This window comes from Marmota monax, unplaced genomic scaffold (assembly GCF_021218885.2).
Source record: "Marmota monax isolate L192 unplaced genomic scaffold, Marmota_monax_Labrador192_F-V1.1 WCK01_AAM20220418_F8-fsc00028, whole genome shotgun sequence".
NCBI classification, from domain to species: domain Eukaryota; kingdom Metazoa; phylum Chordata; class Mammalia; order Rodentia; family Sciuridae; genus Marmota; species Marmota monax.
The window spans coordinates 1041535-1065312 of record NW_026694779.1 but is presented as its reverse complement, the minus strand read 5'-3'; the positions used below and the strand labels follow the sequence as shown (position 1 = coordinate 1065312).

Genomic DNA, 23778 nt, shown 5'->3' with positions numbered 1-23778 from the left:
TAATTGCAGTTTAAATTAGTTTACGGGAATTAACTGAGTTGCAAATGTGGCTATTTGAGGGACATTATAATCTGTTCAAAATGGCATTCATTAAACAAAGTCAACTGGCTGTTCCCTTTTACTAGAAATAGGGAGATACTTGTACATTGAGTTTAAGGCAGAAACTGGTTTCTAGAATTTTCTTTGATAAATTGATTATTAGTTCAATAATGTTAATAAGTAGTCCTCCCCCCAGAAAAGACCCCCCCCAGAGGCAGCAAGAGGAACTCTGGTGGCAAGAGAGGCTTGGGCTGCAGGGAGAGACAGGAGCTCAGATCTGTGACCAGAACAGAGAGGGAGGTGCTGGGTGGGGGCCGGGGCCGGGGGTGTGGGGGTCTAAATCTGGGGAGGTTGGGATGTTTCCTGGGGAAGGTGACAGGTGGCTGGTTCTGGGGACATGGAAAGAATAACACCTGGGTGGACACTGCAGTCTGAGAGTGCCATCCATGTGGACAGTCGCAAACTCATGTTAAGTGAGCAAAGGATCTCCAAGGCCGAGCTCAGGACTTTGACCTTCATCCTAAAAGCTGAGGCAGGCACCTCAAAGGAGGTTACACACTTACACTCACACACACTGACACACACACACACTCACACACACAGAGAAAGGGAGAGATTTCTTTTTTCTGAATCACATATCTGAGTGGGGGCTTGTGTGTAGACTACATAGAGAACTGTGACGACTCAGTCATCAAAGACCATAACCAGACGAAGCATGGGTAAAGGACCTGTGGTCAGCAGGCCTCGGAAGTGAAGGCCGACATCACAAGCCATCACAGACATACAGATCAAAGCCACAGCCAGATGCCACTTTACGCCACTAGGATGGAGAAATGGGAATCCTTAGGACAGGACAGTGGAAACCTCCAAGCACAGTCACTTTGAAGAAGTGTGGCATTTCCTGAAAGGTTAGACATAAAGTTTCCACGTGACCCAGCCATTCGTGATGAGCAGGAGCGATGTACTGATGGGCGCCACCCGGGTCACACATCGTGGGATTCCATTTACAGAAGATGCCCACAGGAGGTCACACTGCACACGGGAGCAGGTCACAGGAGGTCACACTGCACACGGGAGCAGGTCAGAGGTTTCGGGGGTGAAGAAAAGACAGAATTGAGCAGTTGGAGTTCTGACAGATGTGGGATTTCTTTTGGGGGTGACAGGAATGTCCTGGTGTGTGACAGCAGTTATGACAGCACAGCTGTCTCACTGTTGGAAGCCACGGATTGTGCTCTCAGCTTTGTGAAATCCTGGGGGGAGAAACTGATAGAAAACTAAGTCCAGGGGTGGAGGGAACCCACGTTGCATGTGTCAAGAGCCACACACGGAGGGGGGCCTACGGGAGAGAGACCACCTCCCGCCCCCAGGTTGACTGCAAGGCTAAGACACACTTCAGGACAGTTGGGTCACCTGAGGAAGATGCGGTTGCCACCAGGAGTCAGGATTTGGCTGGGTGGAGGGGGAGGAGGAGGGAGGCCCGGAGGCAGGGAGGCTGTGTTCATAATGGAGGCTGCCAGCCCTCCCCGTCCTCCCAGCTGCCCCTGCTCAAGTGGGGGGGTCAAGCGACTGACGGTGGTGTGGTGACAATGGACCCTCACCTGCTCCTTCTCGTGGTGTGGCTTTTCTTTCCTCAGATCGGGAAGGACCAGTCGCTGAACTTTGACCCCTGCTGCCTCAGCTACTTCACTAAAGGGGAGTACATTTTGCTGGGGGGTTCAGACAAGCAAGTGTCCCTTTATACCAAGGACGGAGTGCGGCTGGGCACTATCGGGGAGCAGAACTCCTGGGTGTGGACTTGTAAAGTGAAGCCCGATTCCAACTATGTGGTAAGAGGAGGAAGGCCCTTCTCCAGGCCTCTACCTGAGGAGGCCCTGACCGGCAGCCATCTTGGCCGTCAGATCCTGGTGTCTTCCTGACCTGGGAGGGTGGACTGTCCCCGTGCGGAGCTGATGGCTGTCCTTCCCTGCAGGTGGTCGGCTGCCAGGATGGCACCATCGCCTTCTACCAGCTCATTTTCAGCACAGTTCACGGGCTCTACAAGGACCGCTATGCCTACAGGGACGGCATGACCGACGTGGTGATCCAGCACCTGATCACGGAGCAGAAAGGTAGGGCAGGCACCGGGGGCAGGGGCAGTTTGAGGGAGCCGGTGACAGTGCCGTGAAGTGACAAGGAAATGTCTCTCCTAGGCCTATTGAAGACATCTGCAAACTCTGATTCTTGCTTTTGGGGCCAGGGGCCGGGGGGACATGGGTCTCCCTGAGGCTATAAGGAAAGCAATGACCTCTCTCTAAAAATATGCTCTGACTCACAAAATGTTTGCAGGTTTTTTTGAGAAATAGAGGGTGACTTGTGGCCTGCCAGAGCCAGGGTGGTTGGCCACATGGGTCAGTGTGGGTCTCTACCCTCTTGGGTCAAGGTCACTCCCTTAGTTCAGCCTCCCCTTGCCTCTGGGTGAGTCCTGCTAGAGCCTGGGTGGCTCATGAGCTCAGCCTGGGCCTCACGCACTGCGTCCCAGTCCAAGTCCACACGGGTGGCCCTGCTGGGTCAACAGGTGCCCTTGCTGCAGCAGCACTCACACTCACACTGTCGCACACTCGTGGGTGCCCTCGTGTAGGGACCCAGGTTGGGCATCTTCTTGCAGATCCAGGCTGGCTTCCTGTGGTCCCCATCCAGGAGCATCTACATTTGAAGGTTCTGTGATGGGTGAAGCGAAGTCACTCGGGCAACTGGGCATTTTTCCATTTTTCCTACTTGGCCTGTAGTGAGGCATGGCCTAGTGTGTCCCAGAAACTACATACTGTCCCCTGCTGTCAAGGAGGTGGGTGGGAGTGGCCAGAGGTGAGTTTGGTCACTTTGGTGGGTTCCTGATCATCAGGGGCCATCCATGTTGTGCAGAAGAGTTGAGATTCACACTCAGCAATTAGCAACCCCAAAACATGTTATTTCCTGTCCTGGGTTGTAAGCTTGGGTCACCAAGATCATATTGTGTACAACTTTGGATCCCAGTGCTCAGCGGAGCCGACTATATATATCAAACACTCCATATAGATTTTTTTTTAATATTTTTTCACTTGTAGATGGACCTTTATTTTTTTATTTATTTATATGTGTTGCTGAGGATCGAACCCAGGGCCTCGCCCATGCTAGGCAAGCGCTCTACCACTGAGCCACCACCCCAGCCCCTCCATAAAGATTTTTAATGAGAGCATCTTACTGTAATTGCCGGTAGCATTAAGTAAGTGATAGCTTTTAATTTCTCTGCCTTCCACCTTACTTAGCAGCCTGACTTTTTTTTTTTTTTTTGTCTCTGACAGTTCGTATTAAATGCAAAGAGCTTGTCAAGAAGATTGCCATCTACAAAAATCGATTAGCGATTCAGCTGCCAGAGAAGATCCTCATCTATGAGTTGTATTCCGACGACTCCTCGGACATGCATTACCAGGTGAAGGAGAAGATTCTCCGGAAGTACGACTGCAACCTGCTGGTGGTGTGCACGGACCACATCATCCTCTGCCAGGTGGGCTGAAGCTGGGGGGCTGGTGGCCCTCCCTGCTCCCCCCAGAGCCCCCTCCCGCCCCACCTCAGGCTTTGGATGCTCCCTTTCTGTAACTCTGTGACTGTGATTATTCCCTTTACTGGCATGTAGACCAATCAGCCTCTCCTGGGGAGACCTGAGCCATGAAGTAGAGAAGACCTGTTTCCCAGTTGTAGGCCACTTTGGATGACTGGGGTTAGATCTCATGACTCAAAACAGAACTTGGCTCATCCCATAAGATGAAGATGATTTTTTTGGTCAGCACTCACACATAAAAAACTTGGATCGACTCGGCAGTCAAGGAAGTTTTACCTCCAGAGAGATTTGTTTATTCATCGAAAAAGTGTTCTGAACATATCTAAAAAGTGTCGAGGTCAATACCAAGAGAAATTTGGAAAGACTTGGAGAGAAGGCGAGTTGAGGTGGATTAGGTTTCCACCTTCGCATGTTGGAATTCATTTAAAAAAAAAGGGGAAGAAATCCTTTGGAAGTTTCTGGAGTTTAAACTCTTGTCTATTTAGGAATTATAAGACAGGGTGTGGGGCTGACTGAGGATATGGCTCAGGAGGTAGAGCGCTTTCCCAGCGTGCACAAGGCCCTGGTTAAATCCCAGCACCATACAAAAAAATAAAAATAAAAAAGATAGGTAGAGCAAGTAGTTGTACTTTGGGGTGCTGCCTGTGGCCGTGGGGTCGGCTTTAAAGAAAGGGTGAAGGCGGGCTCCGAGGAGGAGACCCCGCATGGGGATTAACCATTGCCAATCCCGAGGACGAGGTGGGGTTGGTGAGGCACCGAGCGCAGGGCCACCTTCTGTCCCCAGGTGCAGGAGGCCCCCTGGGAGCGCGGGGACACTTCTCTGGAGCTGGGTTTGCTTTCCAGGAGAAGCGCTTGCAGTGCCTGACCTTCACCGGGGTCAAGGAGCGCGAGTGGCAGATGGAGTCTCTCATTCGCTACATCAAGGTGATCGGTGGCCCTTCTGCCAGGGAAGGCCTGTTGGTGGGCCTGAAGAACGGACAGGTGAGCCCTCCCTCACGTGCCCTCCGGCTCACCATCCGCAGGCAGACACAGGCCGCTCCTCTGGGCCACCGAGATGGTCTCCCAGGACAGCAGAGGGCCTGCCTGGCGCATTGCAAGGGACCTCTTTATGAGACTGCCTTCAGGCATGTGGCTTGCTCGATCTCTGGCAGGGTTGGCGGCCCAGCCCTGAACTGCACGTAGGACGGATTAATGGCTTGGGGTCACCCGGAAGGTGGGCGATTATCTGGTGGAGATGCAGCTTTAGTGGATGGCGGGGGAGGGAGACGGGGACCGGTCCTGGGTCAGATCCCTATTAGGGCGGGAATGGATTACGCAGGGTGTCCTGGCCAGGGACCTCGACAGTGCCAGGTCCTCAGCACATGACCACATGCTGTAAGCAAAGGGGACCCTCTGGGCAGATAGATGCAGGACATGCAGGTCACACTAAATCAGACAGATTTCTGGTGCGGGAGTGTGTGTGTGTGCGCGTGTGTGTGTGTGTGCGTGCGAGTGTGTGAATGTGTGTTCTGTGCTCAAAATAAGGACATTTCTACGTGGGCTACATAGCAATTTAAAAGTGAAAATATAACTGCATTAGCTCGAGAGCCAGGCTGTGTAGCAGATGGCTGCGGCTGAGGCTTGTCAGGTCCTTTGCTGGGGACAGAAGTCCCAGAGCACGAGATCGATCAGTGGGAGCCGTCGAGCAGCGAGACCGCAGTGGTGTGGGGGGAGAGTCTCCCTCGAGGTGGACTTGGGGGCAGGTCACCCTGGGATCGTGTTGTTCCTTAGCTGCTCACTGTGACCCTGGCCTGGTCGCTTTCCTTCTTTGAGGCTCCAGTTTTACAAATGAGGATGATACTACCTTTTTGGTGGGAGTGTCAATCAATGGTGGCTGTCACCATCGGCCTCACCACTGTGATTTCACACCAGGTGTCCTATCAGGGTCTGTGCTCGCCTCTTCCTGTGTTAGTTGGTGACTCACTGGTGTCCCCGCACCTTGCACTTTGAGTAAGGCCGTGACACGTCCCCTGTCCGAGCGGACACTGAAGTGCGTTTGGTCTGGCCCAGGCCTGTCACTCCCTCGGCCACCTGGGTGAACCCCCCTCTGGTCTCCTGAGGATAAGCCCCCCACCCCCTTCCCCTTCTTCCCTGAGCGAGTCCCCTGTCTGCAGGCCTCCTGGTGGCATTGGGGGAGTTGTTCTAAGAACACATGGGACTCCGTGGCTGGCCGGGTGCCAGGCCCTGGTTGCCATGGCGACTCTCCCTCTTCCTCTGAAACTCTGCCAGATCCTGAAGATCTTTGTGGACAATCTCTTCGCCATCGTCCTCCTGAAGCAGGCCACCGCCGTGCGCTGTTTGGACATGAGCGCGTCCCGGAACAAGCTGGCCGTGGTGGACGAGAACGACATGTGCCTGGTGTACGACGTCCACACCAAGGAGCTGCTCTTCCAGGTGACATGGGGACATTGCTGGACGACCGCTGGCTGTGGACCCCCAGGCCCTGCAGGAGGTGCGCCCCTGTTGGCCCAGGCTGGTCTCTGGGAGAAGCAGCGCAGGTGGGGACCTGGCTCTTCCCACAGGCCTGAGGACAGTGGGGCCTAGACTGGCCTCTCCCACCTTTGATTTCCCCACCAGCCACACAGCCGAGTCCTACCTGGTTCCTGAGAAACCAGGGAAAATGAAGTGATCCTAAAAAACCCGACTGGCTGGGCTCATGTCCAGATGGAGCTTCTGATGGGCTTCCAGAGGGCTGTGGCCACCTCTGGTGGCTGCCTGTGTCTGCGGGTGACCTCAGGCACAGTCGAGCTACAGGACGGTCATCTGAAGGGGAGCGAGGGCCGGGTGGAAGCCCACCCTTGTCCTTGTTGCACAAGCGGCCGATGAGCCAAGGAAACGACTGCTTGGGCCTTTGGGGGCTGGGCACTGCTGACACATCATGGATCCTGTGGCTGGGAGGAGTGTGTCACTGCAGAAGAAGGCCTGGGACTGGCGCCTGGCTGGCTTCCTGCTGGACCCAGGCCTCGTGGCCTCCTTGGGGCTTTGACAGTGGTCAGGGAGTGAGTGCCCTCTCCTGACCGGGCCCTCTCCCAGTGCCGGGGTTTTCAGTATCATGGGGAGAGCCAAGGCTACCTGGCTGCCACTAGCACAGAGGTGACTCCCAGTTAATGTCAGCTCACATCCCAGACGCAGAGGGTGTTTAGGGGAGAGAAAGGGCGGCCATTGTCTCCAGATGGATCTGGGCCTGCCTTCCTCTTGCCCACATCCGTTACTGTGTGATCTTGAGCAAGTCGGTGACTCTCTCAGAGCCTCGGTTTCTCCTTGTCTCTGAAATGAAACTGGAAATTCAGAATTGCTACAGGAACAAACAGCATGCCATGGTGCCCACCTCCTCCAGAGGGGGTTAACAGGCCCCCGTGAGGTAGGAGGCCAGGGAAGGAGGTTCCCGGGCCTTTCCAGGAGGCCAGCCCAGCTCCAGTGTCTCTGGCCTGCTGGCTCTTTCTCTTTTCCAAATAAAACCAGCTGTATTTTCCCCTCATTATAAAAGCAATCCCTGCTAATTGCAGAGACGTAGGCACAACACATTCTCAGCAGAGTCAGGTACAGAGGTGCACACCTGTAATCTCAGTGACTCAGGAGGCTGAGGCCGGAGGATCGGAAGTTGAAGGCCAGCCTCAGCAACTTGGCAAGACCCTGTCTCAAAAGAAATAAAAAGGGCTGGGGGTGTAGCTAAGTGGGAGCGTGGGCTCCAATATCACCCCAGACCCCCCCCCCCCCAAAAAAAAAAGACGCCAAGCAGCAGGGTCTGAGTCTCTGCTGGTCCCTAGGGCTCCAGGTGGAGGAGCAGTCTAATGGGGCGAGGCACCTCCCAGGGTGACAGTTTTTAGAGAGTGTGAGTTGGAAAATGCAGAGACAATATATCATTTTCTAATTTTAAAAAGAACTCCCTGTTCTTTTCTTATTACAGAAAACAATAGGTAGTCACGGAGGGGAAAAAATTCAGGCAAACAAAAAACAGAGGATGAACACCCACCCAGAAGCGTTCACAGCTGGTCCTCTGGAATGTTTCCCCTCAGTCCTCTTCACGTAGAGAGATGCGAATCTGTTCTTTAAAAGAGGTGGAATCCTAGAGTGATCACCACGTGGGGAGAATAATATTTTTTCCCCCAAAGTAGTGCTTTTTTGAAAATTCCAACACTAGCACCATGCTGGGTGGTGTACGCCTGTCCTCCCAGCAGCTTGGGAGGCTGAGGCAGGAGGATCACGAGTTCGACGCCAGCCTCAGCAACTTAGCGAGGCCCTGTCTCTAGGGCACGGGGCTCCATGGTTGAGCGCCCCCGGGGTCAGCAGGACCTAGAGGAGCCACCACACTTTTCTTTCTGGTCCTTCCTACCTGCCCCTCCACCCCCTGGTCCTTTCAGTATGATTCAGTCTTCGGGACGGCTCTGATTGGAGCCACCGAGTGGTGCCAAGGCCCAGGGTGACTGTCACAGGCTCCCTCCCGCCCGCCCTGCAGGAACCCAATGCCAACAGCGTGGCCTGGAACACACAGTGCGAGGACATGCTGTGCTTCTCGGGCGGAGGCTACCTCAACATCAAGGCCAGCACCTTCCCCGTGCACCAGCAGAGGCTGCAGGGCTTCGTGGTCGGCTACAACGGCTCCAAGATCTTCTGTCTCCACCTCTTCGCCATGACGGCCGTGGAGGTGCCGCAGGTAAGCCTGGCCCTGGCCTGGCCCCTGGGGGGCAGGGGAGAAAGCATGGGACCCCCGAACTCGGAATAGCCAGACCAGAAAGGCAGAGCTGGAGTGTGTGAGGTACAGTGGGGGAGGGCAGAGGGGAACAGGAGAGCGCATCCCTGCAGCCCACATGGGGGCCGCCTCGTCACATCTGCCCCCAGTGAATGATGCTCACTGTAAGCTGTCATGAGACAAGGACAGACCCTAGAACTCCAGCATCGGTCCTTGAGAGAGGGTCATTTCTTACCATTTTGGAATGTGTACATCCAGACCTTTGTATATGCGTATATAATACATACACCACGTACAGTTACGAGTAGAGGATTTCCTGTGAACACAAGGTAAAGATTGTTTGTGACTCTTATCCTCAGAAGCATTGCTACCTAAAGATGAACCTTAGACTTCTTGTGTCTACTGAATGTGGCCTGTGAGCCAGAGATCGGAACTTCTAGGTGGGCTCCTATAATCCCAGTGGCTTGGGAGGCTGACGCAGGAGCATCTCGAGTTCAAAGACAGCCTTAGCAACTTAGCGACGCCCTAAGCAACTCAGTGACACCCTGTCTCTAAATAAAATAGAAAAACAAAAAAGGGGCTGGGGAGAGGGCTCAGTGATAAAAACACCCCTGGGTTCAATCCCCAGTACCAAAAAAAAAAAAGGGTGGGGGGATTGAAATTCCTCCCTGTGCCAATCCTCTCATTCAATCTGACATATAGACATTGCACACGCCGTGGGGATGCCTTCCAGTGAGTTACTGGCTATAAACTGGTTTTCTGCATTTTCACTCAGTTGTCTATACTGGAAACCTGGTCCCATGTCAATAATTATACTTTCTCAGCATTTTCGAATATTAAGATGATTATAGACTCACTTATACTTGTAAGAAATTATAGAGAGTCCTTACATTGTGTCCAGTCCCCCAGGCTCACAGTGTGCAAACCGTCATAGGGTTGTGTGACCCACCACCACAGGCTGCCCCCCAGCACTGCCAGGATCCCAGGGTCCCTGTGCTGTGCTGTCCTTCCATGACCACATCTGCTGGTCCCTGCCCATTTCCAACTTCAGTTTTCTTTATTTTTTCTTTTGTTGGGTCCTGAGGATTGAACCCAGGGGTGCTCAACCACTGAGCCACATCCTCACCCTTGTTTATATTTTACTTAGAGACAGGATCTTGCTGAGTTGCTAAATGCCTTGCTAAGTTGCTGAGGCTGGCTTGCAACTCACGATCCTCCTGCCTCAGCCTCCCAGGCCTCTGGGATTACAGACGTCCGCCTCCGCACCTGGCTTGGTTTGGTTTTTTAAATTGTTTTTCTTTCAGGATTTTTTTGACAGTCGTAGGGACCCAGGGATGCTCCTCCACTGAGCTGCCACCTCAGTCCTTTTATTTATTTTTTTGGAGACAAAGTCTTGCTAAATGGCCAAGTTGACCTCAGTCCAACTTGTGATCCTCCTGCCTCAGCCTCCCAAGTTGCTGGGATCACAGGGGCGAGCCACCGCGCCCGGCTCCCAGTGTTGTGGTCGATCCTGTCACATGGGTGGTCACAGCTCACCTGACTGGCTCCTCCATTGGACATGGACACTGTCACTTCTTTTCTCTTATAAGCAGTGGGCGCCTCTCTAGCTGGGTCTCCATCTCTCCCATCTCAGCCCCTGGGTCTGAGTTCCTAGAGGTGAGGCTGCTGGAGACCAAGGACTGTGCCTTTGGAGCTGTTTGGACGTATGCTCAGATGGCCTTCCGCTGGGTTCGGTGGGTCTCCCCGCCTCTCAGGCTGGTCCCCCTTCTCCCTCTGAGCCAGTGAGGCCCTTGTGACTTGCTCCTGCAGCCTGACTGGGCCAGCGTCTGTTATTAGCGGCCGCCGGGCACTTACTCAAGAAGTGGTGCTGAACTCGATCTGAGGAAGTGGAGAGAGAGAGAAGGGAGGGGGCCCGTGGGAGCAATGGCGGGGGAGGGGCAATAACTGTCCCCTGGCCCGGGTGATGTCCCCATCTGCTCTCCATCAGCTGTCCCAAATCCCTGTACCCCACCCGCCAGGAGCCCGCTCTTCTTCAGTGTGCCCGACAGGCTGTGCTTGGGGACAGGTCTTGGTCCCAGATTGCACTCTGACCTCCAAGACAACTGCAGTAAGGGGGCCACCCGGGGCTTCCTCTGCTGGGACCTTAAGAGTCCTGGGCCAGCGTCCTGCTGAGGCAGCAGGTCACAGTGGGCTGGGGAGAGGCTCTGAGACAAAGGCTGTCTATCTGTGGCCTCTGCCTCCGCCCCCCTGCGGTCTAGGCCTCCAGATGGGGGAAAAAGCCCCAGAACCGCTCTTGGGATTTTTGGTTTCCTCTGGAAGTTTACATCATCTTGTGCAAGAGCTGGTTGGTCAGAGCTGCCAAGTAGGGTAGCGAGCCTGTGCAGGCTCCTGGGGCGGGGTGACCTCATGCTGGAAAACAACAGCGAGGTGAAGTGTCCCTCCCAGGGTGCCCGTTCAGTTAGTGGGTTTTTAAAACTCCCACTCAGATGGTGCCAGTGCATGTTCACTGTCTGTCTGTCGTGGTGATCCTGTCCCTGTGCCTGTTCTAGCGTCACCAGGCAGTCAGCAAGGCAAGAAGGCCTGCTCTCTTACCAGGCACAGTGGCACACGCCTGTCATCCCAGCAGCTCAGGAGGCTGAGGCAGGAGGATCGCAAGTTGGAGGCCAGCCTCAGCAACTTAGCAAAGCCTTAAGCAACTCAGCGCGGCCCTGTCTAAACAAAATATAGAAAAGGGCTGGGGAGGGGGCTGAGTGGTAAAGTGCTCTGGATTCAAACCCTGGTACCAAAAAAAAAAAAAAAAACAACCCTCCTGTCGTCTACAGGAAGAAACACCCAGACTCTGCACCCTGGCCCCGCCACCTCAGCTGACTGTCTTGTCACTGTTTGGGGCCTCATTTTCTTTCCTGTGCCATGGGGTTAATTTTCGTTGTCAGTTTTTGGAATGGATTCTTGCCCTGTGGCTCAGGCTGGCCTTGAGGTCTGTGGACTGGAGCGAGCCCCGGCCTTAGCCTTGCGAGTGGTGGGGACCGTGGGCTGCGTCGCCGTGCCCGGCCTGGATTGGGGTTAATTATGCCCATCTTCAGGCTTTGCCTGGCTCCATTCCCATGATCATTTCTCCTTATTACAGACTGTCACGAACCAGCCCCAACCACAAAGCAGAACTCAGATGGAACCGAGGTGCTCAGTAAGAGGGTTAGGGAGGCAGCTCATGGTGCATGGGAGTCGGCTGAGCTCCCAGGAGGGGGTGAAACCTGAGCCCACAGAGGGCTGCAGGGGCCTGCAGGAGGGGGACGGCTCTCCAGGAGTCCAGAAAGTTCCAGAAGGCTGAGGAGCTGGGCTGGGAAAGACAGGGAGGTGTTGCTGCTCCCTCCTTGCCCAGCCCTTGGTCACTCTCAGAACCTCTCCTTTGCCCCTGGAAGCCTCAGCTGGGCCAGGCATCCAAACCCAAGGTGGCCAGCAAGGGTGTGGCCCCCCGCCTGTGCCCAGCCGGCTCCCTCCAGGGAGGAGAGGTGGGTGGCCTGGCACCGTGGGAAGGGTCAGCCGTGTCCTGCTGTCTGTCGGGAGGGCAGACTGGCTTGAAAGGAAAAAGCTTTCCTTCAACACTGAAGCTAAGAAATCAAGACTGGAAATTTCAAAGATAAAGGCCCCCAAATGGAGAAAACAGTGGTCGAGCTCCACATTTGGGAACCATTAGCACAGAGGTCCTGGCTGATTGATCTCCCCTGCCCGGGAACCCAGAAGGGCAGATGCAGGTCCCCGAGGCACCGGGGCTGGCCTGGGACAGGGACAGGGGCCTTCATTGACGACGTCAGGCCTGGCTGGGGCTGGTTCTGGTGTGCGCATGCGTGTCTGCGTGCATGCTCAAAGCAAGGGGGTCCCAGGGCCCGACACAGGTCACCTCCTGCTCCAGCATCGGGTCGGGTGTCCTTGGCCATGCCTGGGCCTCCTGGGCTGTCTCAGGAAGTGGCCACACTCACCCACTCAGGGCTGTTAGGACAGAGCCAGAAGCACTTTGTAACCCTAAAACCCAAAGCCTCTGGGACCCCTACCCAGGTAGTGCAGGGCTCTGTCAAGAAGACCAGCGTGTCACTAGAGCCTGACCCGAGTCTGGACCTAGGGCAGATCTCCCTTGGGGTGGGAGGTGGAGGGGTCAGGTAAGATTCCAGAAGAGGGGACATTTGGATAGGGCCTTGACAGCCCAGTAGGCCTGTCCAGGCTGGGGGACATCTTATGGGAAGGCCGGCCTGGGCTGGATGGGCAGGAAGCTTGTGCCCAGAGCACGCAGCTCTGCTGAGGTCCGGGTGCAGAGTGGAAAGCAGAGCGTGCAAGGTGGCTGGGGTGGGGGGGCGCCCCGATTGATCCCCGGGGGGCTGCTCTGTAGGAGTTCGTAACCAGGCTGCGCACATCTGGAAGCAGGCTGCATAGGAATCTGCCCTTTCCGTTGCTCTGAAACTCGTCTTCTCCTTTTGGTGACACCCCGCAGTCGGCTCCCATGTACCAGTACCTGGACAGGAAGCTGTTCAAGGAAGCCTACCAGATCGCGTGCCTGGGCGTCACGGACGCCGACTGGCGGGAGCTGGCTATGGAAGCCCTGGAAGGGTTAGAGTTCGAAACTGCAAAGAAGGTAAGCCTCTATGGGCCCGAGCTGGTATGGGGTCCCGGGAGGGTCCCCTAAGGAGGCAGAGGGGGATCCAGGTGACACCGAGAGGCAAAAGCATGACTTGGGTTGCGTCTCAGCTCAGCCATTTCCTGGCAGTGAGCCTGAGCAGGAAACAACCTTTCCGAGATTACCTTTCTGGAAGGTTCTGGTGGTGCTAGGCTGCACGCTTGCAAAGTGGTAGAGATCCAAATGGACAGGCCTTAAAGCCACACGCAGAAGAGGCAGGTTCTGGCTGTCACTCTTCCTGGCTGTCACTCCTGTAAAGCATCTGACTAAGAGCCTGGCACATAATAGACACTCAATAAATGGTTCCTTTTTGATTAGCATCGGCATTAGGCCGTTGCTGACACAATGCTGTTTCTCTGGGTTCTCGGCCAAGTCCAGTGGATGGGGATGGTCACACTTGGATTCCGACAGCAGGACGGCCACTTCCCACATGCCTACACGGCATGATTCACGGACTTGATTCATCGCGCCATTTCCTGGTTTAGTCAGTTACAGCTGCAGAAGTGGCTCAGGCCGTTCAGCCCCTTTGTGGACTTTGAGCATAAGTGTGTTTCCTACTTGGATTTGCATCGAGGACAAGAGGTGGCAGAGGGCTGGCTCCCAACCCCTCCGTCCTCCTGCTCCCTCCCCTCCTTCTCTCCCACAGTCAAGGGACATCTGTGTGCTACACGCACAGGCAAGGCCCTGGGCTCCCTCCCGGGGCCACCGAAAAAATTAAAAAAAGGAAGTGATCGTGACACGGTAGTTCTCTGAATGTATTTTTAGATCTGGTAAGTGTCAGGAATGTGGTGACACAGAGGGACTTTAGGAATCCCGAGGAGTGAAGCCGTCTCCCTGGAGGGCTCCTTCTGTTCCACCATCAATGCCAGGAAGGGTGGAGCGAGCGCAGGCTTCCTGAGAGGGGCTGGTTTGTTGCAGCTGGGGTGACATCCAGACCTGCCCCCAGACTGTCACCTCGTCACACCTAGAACTGAACACCGCCTCACGTAGTACCCCCGACCCCCCAGCATGGGCCAGGCCCTCGCCATGTCGCCCGTGTTGGGATGACTGGCAGGCTCTGGAGGGTGGCCCTCTGTTTACTTAATGTCCCACCCTGTGTCCCCGGAACACTCCCTGGGAACAGAAGCCTTGTCTAAAGCTCATGGTTGTCCTTAGAACAGTGTGTGTCTAGGTGTTCTTGTTGACAGAATTGTGCCGACAGTCATGTAGGCACAGGCAGAGTGATGTCTAGAAACGCTGCGAGACTTTGCCCCTGGACTTGGACGTGGGGGTCCATCCAGAGCCCTGACCCTCTGCGCTGTGTGGGGCTCAGGCTTGTGCAGGCGGGTTGCTGCCGTGGCCCAGCGTGGCCACTAGATGGCAGGGGAGAGCCGCCCTCTGCCCGGCCTGCGGCTGTGGCTGCCCACTCCCTCCGCTGAGGGTACTCAGGCCTTGTGACTCTGACCACCCCGACCAGCCACCCTGACTCTGCAGCATGCGTCATGGCTGCAGGAACTCACACACAGATGAGTCTCACGGGGACTGCACGCAGCAGAACCAGAAAGAACCTTGGAGAAGGAGTCCTGGGATCCCTTTGCTGGTGCAATGGCTGCCGTACCTTTCTGCAGATTCTTCTGCAAGAAAAGCCACTTGCTGGGCGTGGCAGCGTGTGCTCGTGTCCCAGCAGCTGGGGAGGCTGAGCTGCGAGGATCACTGGGGGCCCAGAGCTCCAAACCAGCCTGGGACTCAAGAGTGAGGCCCTGTCTCCAAACCAGACAGACAGAGAGCAAGGCCACCAGCCAGGGTCCCGTCCTGCCGCCTGCCACTGCCCGTGCTCAGGGACCGGCTTCTATGCAGGGTGTGCACACTTGTCTAGCCCTCCGCTCAGGGACATGTAGTGACCCGTTGGCTCTGCCTGCCTCCCCTTTTTCAATGTGGGCCCCTGAACTGGGGAGGTGGACAGAGGCCTCATCGTAGTCACCTGGGTCCCCAGTCGGTGAGGGTGTCAGCCCTACTGGATGAAGACATGAAGTCACATTGTGCTCATCTGCGTGGCACCCAGAGGCTGGTGACTTGCTCACTGCCCTAAGTCTTCTGAGGACGAGGGCCATTCTGTTCAGTCGCTGCCTGCCCTGGGCACACGCCAGCCCACTTCCCACAGGACAGCGCGAAGAAGCAAGCTGATGGCAGAGCATGTTGATGGCAAAGCCGCAGGAAGACCAGCCTGACACTGGGTGGCCTTCCTCAGAGCCCCTGGAAGAATCTAGAAGCAGCAAAAGAAGTGCAGCTGGCACCAGTCCTCCTGGGCCCAGACACCTCGGGCAGCCAGGGGTCAAAGTCTAGCTTTATTGTGGGTCCAAGCAAGGGCTGTGCTTTCGGGGTTTACGTAAGACGCGCCAGTGATTCACCCCCGTCCCCTCCTCCCAAAGCCATCCTCCGTCCTTCTTCTCTGCTTGACCCTCCCCTCCCTCCCTCTGCGCCCTGCTGTGGGCTCTGGGTGCTGTGTGGATGGCACCCCTGGGTCAGCAGAGCCGTCTCCTGCTTCCCATCCAAGCCACCGAGATGTGCCTGCGGTCTCTGGTGGCCGCGCCTCACCCCCTGTCCCCAGCTCCGAGTCCACCTGCTCCTTCCTCCCTGCGGATGGAGGGGCCCCTGGAACCCTCCGCAGACCTGATCCCCAAATGACGGGTGCACCCAGCTCTTCTTTGCTGCCCTTTGTAAGGACTAATCCTGGGGGTCAGGCCGAGCCCCACTGGTGGCCCACCCCATGAGGAACCCACGCTCACTGTCCCTGTCGCTTGCCACAGCTCTGCTGTCCCCTAGCCAGCCACCCACTTTGGAAACCAAGCCAGTGGCTGACTGTGCCCTGTTTCTTCCCCAGGCCTTCGCCAGGGTGCAGGACCTGCGGTACCTGGAGCTCATCAGCAGCATTGAGGTAAAGGAGGGGCCAAGCCCACCATGGCCTTGGGGCCCCGCCTTGCTCTGGGGACAGAGTGGCCACCAGGGACCAAGCACCTGGAGCAGGGGGGACGCTGTCTCTTGGTAGTGGGACGAGGAGGACAGGTTCCTAAGCTCTCTGAGCTTTGGTTTCCTTCTGTGACACGGGATCCGCCTGACTCTCCCAGGATGGCTGAGAAGATGAGTGGTTCCTCCACTCCTGGTTGGCACCTCTGTGGTGGTGGATGGCTGGTCACCACCCTCTGGTGACTTACCAGTGCAGGAGGTGGTTCCCAAAGGAGCAGCATCTGTGCCCCACCCCAGAAACGGCCAAGGAAAGGCTGCCCTAGACCTGAGCACCCCAGGGCTCCGCGCCCATCTGCTGCTGAGAGCTGGCCTCCTCTTCCCTCGGCCTCCTTCCTTGGCCTCCTCCCTCGGCCTCCTCTTCCGTCAGCCTCCTCCTCCTCCTCGCACTCGGCGCGCCTGGCGCGGCCCGGAAGCCGGCTCTCAGAGCACCATTTGCCGGGTGGCGGTAGACACTCTTCTTAATCTCTGTGTATCACAGTGCTGTCTGACTGTCTGTGAAAAGGCATACATATTTCTTCTCCTGAACAGATTTATTGTGAGGCTAAGAGAATGTGAGATACATTTGAATTCCCAGATGGAAGCAGGAGGGAACCGGCAAATGTCTTGTCCCTCTAATTCAGTTCAGCATAATCAACTCCTGTCACCGGCGAGCCCAGTGGGCAGAGAGCTGAGGGGCTCTCAGTCCCGGGAGCCGGTGACAGCTGCCATTAGTTGAGCTCACCCGTCCCCATGCCTGATCCAGGGAGTCCTCACGATTCAGTAGGGCAGGCGCTGCCACCCCTGTGCAAGGGACAGGGACAGCTCAGAGAGGCTGTCACCTCCCTCGGGATCCACAGCCAACAGCGTGGCTGGATTCCAAACCCATTTTGCCTTTTTTTTCCAGAATTGTCCGTCTCTACCCCGGGTCCCCACCCCATCCCAGCACGGCCCAGGGCCTGGTCATGTCCCTGTGGGACAAAGAGTTGCCAGAAGCTGTCCCCGTGCTGCGCGGTGTCCCTGCTCTCGGGGCTGGCCCTTGGGAACCAACTGGCCTGGGTCTCACTCTGCAGTCACAGAACATAACTTTTGTACACAAAGTGGCTGGCTCCTGTGGGGACCAGCTCTGGTGTCCTGTCACCCTTCAAGATGGCCGCTGCTGCTGGCGCCTGGTGAGCCAGGCAGCTAGTGAGCTAGTGACACTGTCTGAGGCCTGCACTGCGGCTTTGGGACTTCAGTGCTGCTCCTGGAACCCAGCGTCCTCTGGAGCTCCTTGTGGAGAGATGAGGTGTCACTGAGCAGGTGGCACAGGGTGCGGGGACCCCGCTGGCTGGGGGCTGGGGCTGTGGCTTAGGACAGCTGAGGCCTGAGCAATGCTGGCCCAGAGAGACCTGCTTTCTTTCCAGTCTCAGGCGCAGTCTCCTTCATTCCCAGCTACTAGGAGCTAGTTTATTTGGTGACAAGCCTGAGTGGCCTGAAGGTTTCCCCCAAAATGATCCTGTCACTGGGGAGCGGCTGCTTCCCGCTGTTCAGACCTCACCAGCTCGTCCAGGAGTCTGTCCCCTCTCCTCGTCCTCCAGGGGGACGCGCTTGCTGGAGATCAAGCAGAGGGAAGGTGCTGGGTGGGGACAGTTCCCCCATCTGTCATCCTCCCGGGTCGCTACTCTAGCCAGGCCCAGGGACTTGGGAGATCTTGGCAGCTTAGGTGCCATCCATGAGGGAGCAGTGCGCCTGGTCCCAACCGTCCAGTGTTGCCTTGGAAGAATGTTCTGGAAGGCAGCCCCGAGGGATTTCCCACTGAACAGCAAAGGTCCCCCTCCCTGACCCCACGGTCTGGAGGGTCGCCTTAGTCGCAGGCCTTCCCAGCAGACGCAGGGGGGCGGCACAGCAGCCCGAGCGCCAGGCCTGGGGTCCAGTGGGAGGCCGGGGCTCACCTTGCTCACCCGTGGGTGAGGCCGCCTCCTGTCCAGGGCTGCGGAGGCCACTCCCTGCGCCTCTGATTTTGCAGGAGAGGAAGAAGCGCGGCGAGACCAACCAGGACGTGTTCCTGGCCGACGTGTTTTCCTACCAGGGCAAGTTCCACGAGGCGGCCAAGCTGTACAGGCGCTGCGGGCACGAGAACCTGGCGCTGGACATGTACACCGACCTCTGCATGTTCGACTACGCCAAGGTAAGGCCCCGCCACCCGGGGCCCAGGGCCCACCTGTGGTGTCCCAGTGTGTGCCCAGGAGGTGACGCAAACACAAAAGAGCCAGTGTCTCCAAAGGGGCCACCTTCAACCACAGGTTGAGATGGGCCTAGAGCCGACCTTGAAGGCTGACCTCAGAGGGACCCAATGTGACAGTGAGACCGTGAGCCAGCGCTGGGTGGGTGCCAGTGTCGTGCCTACTGGTAGGGCAGGCCTCTATGTCCTCCCCAGAGGGCAGCAGAAGTGCACCCAGCTCAGCCCTGAGAACTGTGCACAGTGAGGGGCCAGGTGCGAGCACACAGTAGGTCCACTTGGGGCCTCTCCCTGCCAGCCCACCGCTGCCCGGGGTCCCTGTGCCCACAGTCTCCCACCCAGGAGCGGACCCATTCACAGGCTCCCTCTGTGCGTCTCTGTGACGGTGAGTACTCTGGGGCTGTTTTTGGTCACAATTCTAAGTAGGTCACCCCCGCCCCCCACAGCCCAATAGGCTGAATCTGAGGAAATGTGGACGTGGCCGGTGCGCGGGGGACACAGTGCTTATTAACATGGCATGTTTTTGTTTACTCGAAAATTGCTTCCCAAGATTCAATCTGGTTTTTGGAAAATTTTTAAATTACATTCCCACGTCCAAATAAATTGTATGCTTTCCGGATAAGTGACATGTTTATATGGTGATAAAGGGAATTATAATGCTCTCAACTCTTATGTAGTATGTCCTTATCAAAGTCACCAAGAGGAGAACACGGCCCGGTCTCATTCATCACCCGCGCAGCCTCTTTCTGTCCACTCCGGGACAAAGCCTTGGCCGTGGCCCTGGATGACGTCTAAGTTAGCCTCAGGGACCCAAAGAGCCTTTCAAAACCCAGTTTGCTGAGCCTCGAAGGAGCCATTAAGACTCAGCTTCAATTAAGGCCCAGCCCTGGGAGCTAGACCCCGGGCCTTGCAGGAGGCTGCCGGGCAGATGGTTTCAGGGAGACACCCCAAATTTACGGCTCCCTCTTAGCCTCTGACCTTCTTCCCTCAGCCACCCTAAGATCACAGCACACCCTCTGATGTCCCCTGGAAGGGCGTCTCCATTCTTCTGCGAAGCTGGTCACCACCCCTGCCCCACCCCCTGGTCACCCCCTTCAACCTCTGTGCCAGGAGGAGTAGATGTGGGAGCAGCCACCCAAGAGCAGAGTGTGTCTGAGTGGCCCAGCCAGGGCTGCTTCCCTGCCCGCCTGGGTGCCCAGAGGGAACAGGCAGGCCCAGGTGGCCCTGTGAGAGGGGGACGTGCCCTTCCCCCACTCCCTGAGACATGGGCTTGTCCTAGGCCGAGACCTAATATGTCATTTTAGAGGCTACATAATTACTCTGAAAGCAAATGGAAAAAAAGAAAAAAAAAGCTAATTGTTGGAGTGGGTTCCCAGCATACCTGACTGCCTCCCTGACACGGGGTGCTGGTCACGGGGGAGGGAGGGAGGGAGGAGGAGGGGGAGGGAAGGTGGGAGAGAGGGTGGGAGAGAGGGAGCCCTCTCTGCAGGGTGTGTGATTCTAACACAAACTGCTCCCCATCCCCCTTTTTGAAAAGCCCCACCTTTAAAAATGACAGCAGGGACCCTTTCCTGAAGGGAAGTGGCTTCCTGAGGCCATTTCTGTCACAGTCTCATGAGCTCACTCAGGGAAGTCGGGCTCAGCCCTGCAGCGGCCCCCGACGGGATACAGGCTGACCTCTGGGCCTTCAGGACCACAGGCTCCTCTTCGGGACCCCTTCCCCATACTTGGGGCCTCCGGCTGTCCACTTTGGATCAGTCCCTCATGCCTGCAGACCTGATCTCCACACAGGGCCGGCTGCCATTCAGCTGGGAACAATTCACCAAAGGCTGTTTGGCTTCTTATCTGTCCCAGGCAGAGCTCTGGGGGCAAAGCCAGGGGAGATAAACATCAGAAAACAGGCGACTAGCACTTCCAGTGTGATGGTGGCCGGGGGAGGAACCAGGGGCCTGGCCAGGAGCTGTGCATGTGTTTGGTTGACCCTGGGGGGGCCTGTGCTCAGCCCCAGCCTGAGGCGAGTGGTTTCACACCTATCCTATCAGTAAGCCTGCTGGGCTGCATAGTTGACATTGTACGACCAGCTGGTCCCGTCGCCCTGTGGGAATGGCCACATGTCAAGCAGAGAGAACCTGCGCAAGGTCAAGGTCTCCATGAGCTGCAATTTGAGGGACAGTAAACGTCCATGAGTGTGAAGGGAGGGGACATGGAGGGTCTGCGTCCTTGTCACCAGTGGGTAGGCAGGAGGGCCTCTCCCAGACACTCAGCCCCCACGCCCGGGCTCCCTCTGCATCCTGGTGGCCGTGTGGCCAAGCAGAGCCCCCGCTGGCAGCCTGACGTCACGTGCACAGGAAGCCCTCATCCGGAGTGTTTGTTTGTCCTGCTTCCTCAGGATTTCCTCGGATCTGGGGACCCCAAGGAGACCAAGATGCTGATCACCAAGCAGGCCGACTGGGCCAGGAACATCAACGAGCCCAAGGCGGCCGTGGAGATGTACATCTCGGCCGGGGAGCACATCAAAGCCATCGAGATCAGCGGGGACCGCGGCTGGATCGACATGTAGGTGGCCCTGCACACCCGTCGTGCTGTGTCACCTGTGGGGTTTGACTGACGGTGTTTCTGGAAATGTCGACACCAAACGTGGAAGTGACTCGGTTCTTTGGGAGACCCAGATGGGACAAGGCAGTCGCCGCCTTCGATGGGGAAAGGGTGACAGGGACAGAGGCCAGCAGACGCCCAGTGTCAGAGCACCTGTTCCCTGGGCACTCGCTACCACCCAGGGCTACAGTCACCACAAGCACCTGCTTCTGTCCCAGGCTCTTGAGTTGGCGCTTCTGCAGCCTTCTAGCAAAGGAGGGACCCACGGGGTCCCCAAGGGCCTGGCCACTGGAGAGTCGTGGGGCCGAGCCTCGGGCTGTGATGTGGGTGGTGGCTCTGTGTCTGAGGGATATGTGACTGTTCCCACCCAGACACGCCGTGGGACACCAATGCACAGCAGGCCTCCAGGGTCCTCCAGTCAGGGACACTGGGCTGGCGGAGGACACTGGCCTAGGCACTTGAAGTGATGGAGCCTCAGCTCTGAGGGCCGCCGGGTGTTCCGGAAGCCGCACTGTGGTCCCCAGGTAGCAGTGGCCAGCCAGGACCTGCGGAGGGGAGAGGGCTGGCCACGTGGTCCCCCGAGCCCACCAGGAGGTTGGTGTGGGGGCCCCTCACAAAGGGACCCTGGTGGGCAGCCACCACCCGTCCTGTTGTCTGAGAAGAAAGCGTCTCCAAGGCAGAGGCACAGGCTGGGCCCCCAAATCATCCTGTCCACAAAAGGGGGTGCAGACCAAGCCAGGCAGCTCTCGGGACCCGCCTCTCCCCTTAGTTTTCCCTTATGTCACTTTCCTTGGCAAGTGTTGCGGATCCATGTGACCCTGGGACACTTACCGAGTTCCAGAAGGAGCCACTTCCATGCTGTGTGGCCCTTTCCCTGGAGTGGCTGTAACAGGTGCCTCTCCTCCAGGGATGTGGCTACTGGGCGGGGAGCCCGAAGGTTCTCGACTGCCTTTGCCACTTCTCTAAAAACTGTCCCTTCTCTGCGGAGCAGTGTTATTTTTGGATGCCATTATTATTCTGAGCGCAGACTGACACCCTCCTGAGCGTGGCTCTGAGGCTAGGATCCCGGGCCTTCCTTCCCATGGAGACGGGCCACAGGGGGCCCTGCCCTCAGAGAACTGGGTCAGCTCCAAATCCCGGCCTGGCCAGAACCAAGAGGCCCGTTCACCAGCCCAGGTCCCCAAGGGCAGGGGGCGAGCTGGTCACAATGGCAGATGCAGTGAGCAGCGCTTCCCGCGGCCCCTCCAGTGGCCAGCACCTTGGCCCTGCTGGCCTCCTCCTCTAGAGGCCGGGCCCTGGGGATCTCTCATGCCAGCCTCCACGTGGCTGAGAGGCTTCCAGAAACCCTGGGGGAGAGACCGCTTTCCTGCTCCCTGGTGACCCTGCCCTCAGGTCTCCCCATCTGTGAGTGGGAGTGGCAGCACCTCCCCGGTGCTTTGGACGGTCCCTAGCAGGGTTTCTGGGGCGCTCACTCGCTCAGTCACCACCCGGGCACGTCAGATGTGTCCCCACACAGCCCACAGGGTGCCCCTTCCCCGCTGTCCCCAGGCTGATCGACATCGCCCGCAAGCTGGACAAGGCGGAGCGCGAGTCCCTGCTGCTGTGCGCGCACTACTTCAAGAAGCTGGACAACCCGGGCTACGCCGCCGAGACCTACCTCAAGATCGGCGACCTCAAGTCCCTGGTGCAGCTGCACGTGGACACCCAGCGCTGGGAAGAGGTGAGGGGACAGCGCGCCCGGGCATAGGGGCCCGAGCCTCAGGCAGAGGTGCTCCCTTGATGGGGGAGCCTGGCCTGGCCATCGGGAGCGCTGTCCTTGAGTCCCTGAGCCAGAGAAGCTTCAGGGGCCTTTCTGTGTAGATTTCATGCATTCTGAGGCTCTTTTTTGGGAGAGCCCTCGACCCCTGAGTCCCTCCCCAGCCCTATTTTGCGTTTTATTTAGAGACAGGGTCTCACTGAGTTGCTCAGGGCCTCACTTTTGCTGAGGCTGGCTTGGAATTCGCGATCCTCCTGCCTCAGCCTCCTCCGCTGCTGGGATGACAGGCGGGCACCATTGCGCCCAGCTTGGAAGCTCTTTCTTGATGGCAGCTCTGGGCGGGGAAAGCTGGCAGGACGGCCCTGTGCCTGCTGCTGACCACCCTGCAGCCTGACGTGGAGGTGCACCTGTGTGATATTTAAAACCTGCCGGGTGGCATCTTGGCAGGAAACGCAATCCCTATGTTCCAGGCACAGGGTGCCACAGCCGCCTCAGGGCAGCGCTTCTCCTTCCCACCCGCCACCCCCAGCCTCTGCCCCTGGCATGGAGGACGGGCAGGCGAAGGGCACACTGGCCAGACCCACAAGCGTGGCCACCTGAGGCTCACTGCCCGCCCTGAGGCCTAGTTCTGTCCTTCCAGCTCACAGGCTGGCTGTGTCCTGGGGACACTGCACCCCTGCAGGAGAGGTGGCCCCAGCCGAGGTGGCAGCCTGCTTCCCAGGGTGTCAGCAGGGCCCTTTCTGGGTGAGCAGTCTACCTCTTGCCTGCCCTCTGGGTGACTCCACTTGGGGAGGGGACAGAGGACACTGATGAGAAAAGGTGGCACCAAGGACAGAGGCAGCGATGGCTTCTCAAGGGGAACTCGCTAGCAGCAGAAGCTGGAGACCTCGGGGCCACGTGGCCCTCGCTGGTGTCCTGCCCTTCCTCCCTGTGCCCGTTTCCGGCTCCCCTGGCCTGCCCGGAGGTCTGGGCCCAGGCGTCAGCACAGCCCCAGTCCCCTCTGAGCCCCCAAGCAGTGACGAGGAGAATGTCAGTCCTGCTTCCCTAGGTGTCGCCTGCAATTAAAAGAAATCTGTTTGCAGGCGACAGGAGCCCACGCAAACCCTCAAAATAAAATGTTTCCGATTCCGAGCGGCTTCTGGGGTCCAGAAACAGCCTGTGTTGTCACTGGGAGCGGGCGCGTGCATATTGCTGTTAATTGCCTTTTGTTTCCAAAGAG

The 23778-nt window shown here is 57.3% G+C and overlaps 1 protein-coding gene and 1 long non-coding RNA gene across 5 annotated transcripts in view; one reads left to right on the top strand and one right to left on the bottom strand.

Moving 5' to 3' along the window:
* The window catches only part of Ift122 (intraflagellar transport 122), a 54425-nt gene that overhangs the window by 20171 nt on the left and 10476 nt on the right, over positions 1-23778 (top strand). For all 4 annotated transcript variants that reach the window (XM_046425425.2, XM_046425424.2, XM_046425426.2 and 1 more), the window contains 11 exons: positions 1674-1865; positions 2009-2147; positions 3357-3559; positions 4457-4594; positions 5882-6046; positions 8109-8306; positions 12826-12966; positions 15869-15922; positions 17996-18157; positions 20598-20764; positions 22352-22523. In XM_046425425.2, the coding sequence (XP_046281381.1) occupies positions 1674-1865; positions 2009-2147; positions 3357-3559; positions 4457-4594; positions 5882-6046; positions 8109-8306; positions 12826-12966; positions 15869-15922; positions 17996-18157; positions 20598-20764; positions 22352-22523 (1731 nt within the window). The remainder of the gene's footprint in view (positions 1-1673; positions 1866-2008; positions 2148-3356; positions 3560-4456; positions 4595-5881; positions 6047-8108; positions 8307-12825; positions 12967-15868; positions 15923-17995; positions 18158-20597; positions 20765-22351; positions 22524-23778) is intronic.
* Positions 8187-10195, bottom strand: LOC124079742 (uncharacterized). Its single transcript, XR_006847435.1, has 3 exons — positions 9879-10195; positions 8578-8658; positions 8187-8330 (listed from the first exon to the last, which is right to left on the bottom strand). It is a non-coding gene; the product is annotated as an uncharacterized LOC124079742 (long non-coding RNA).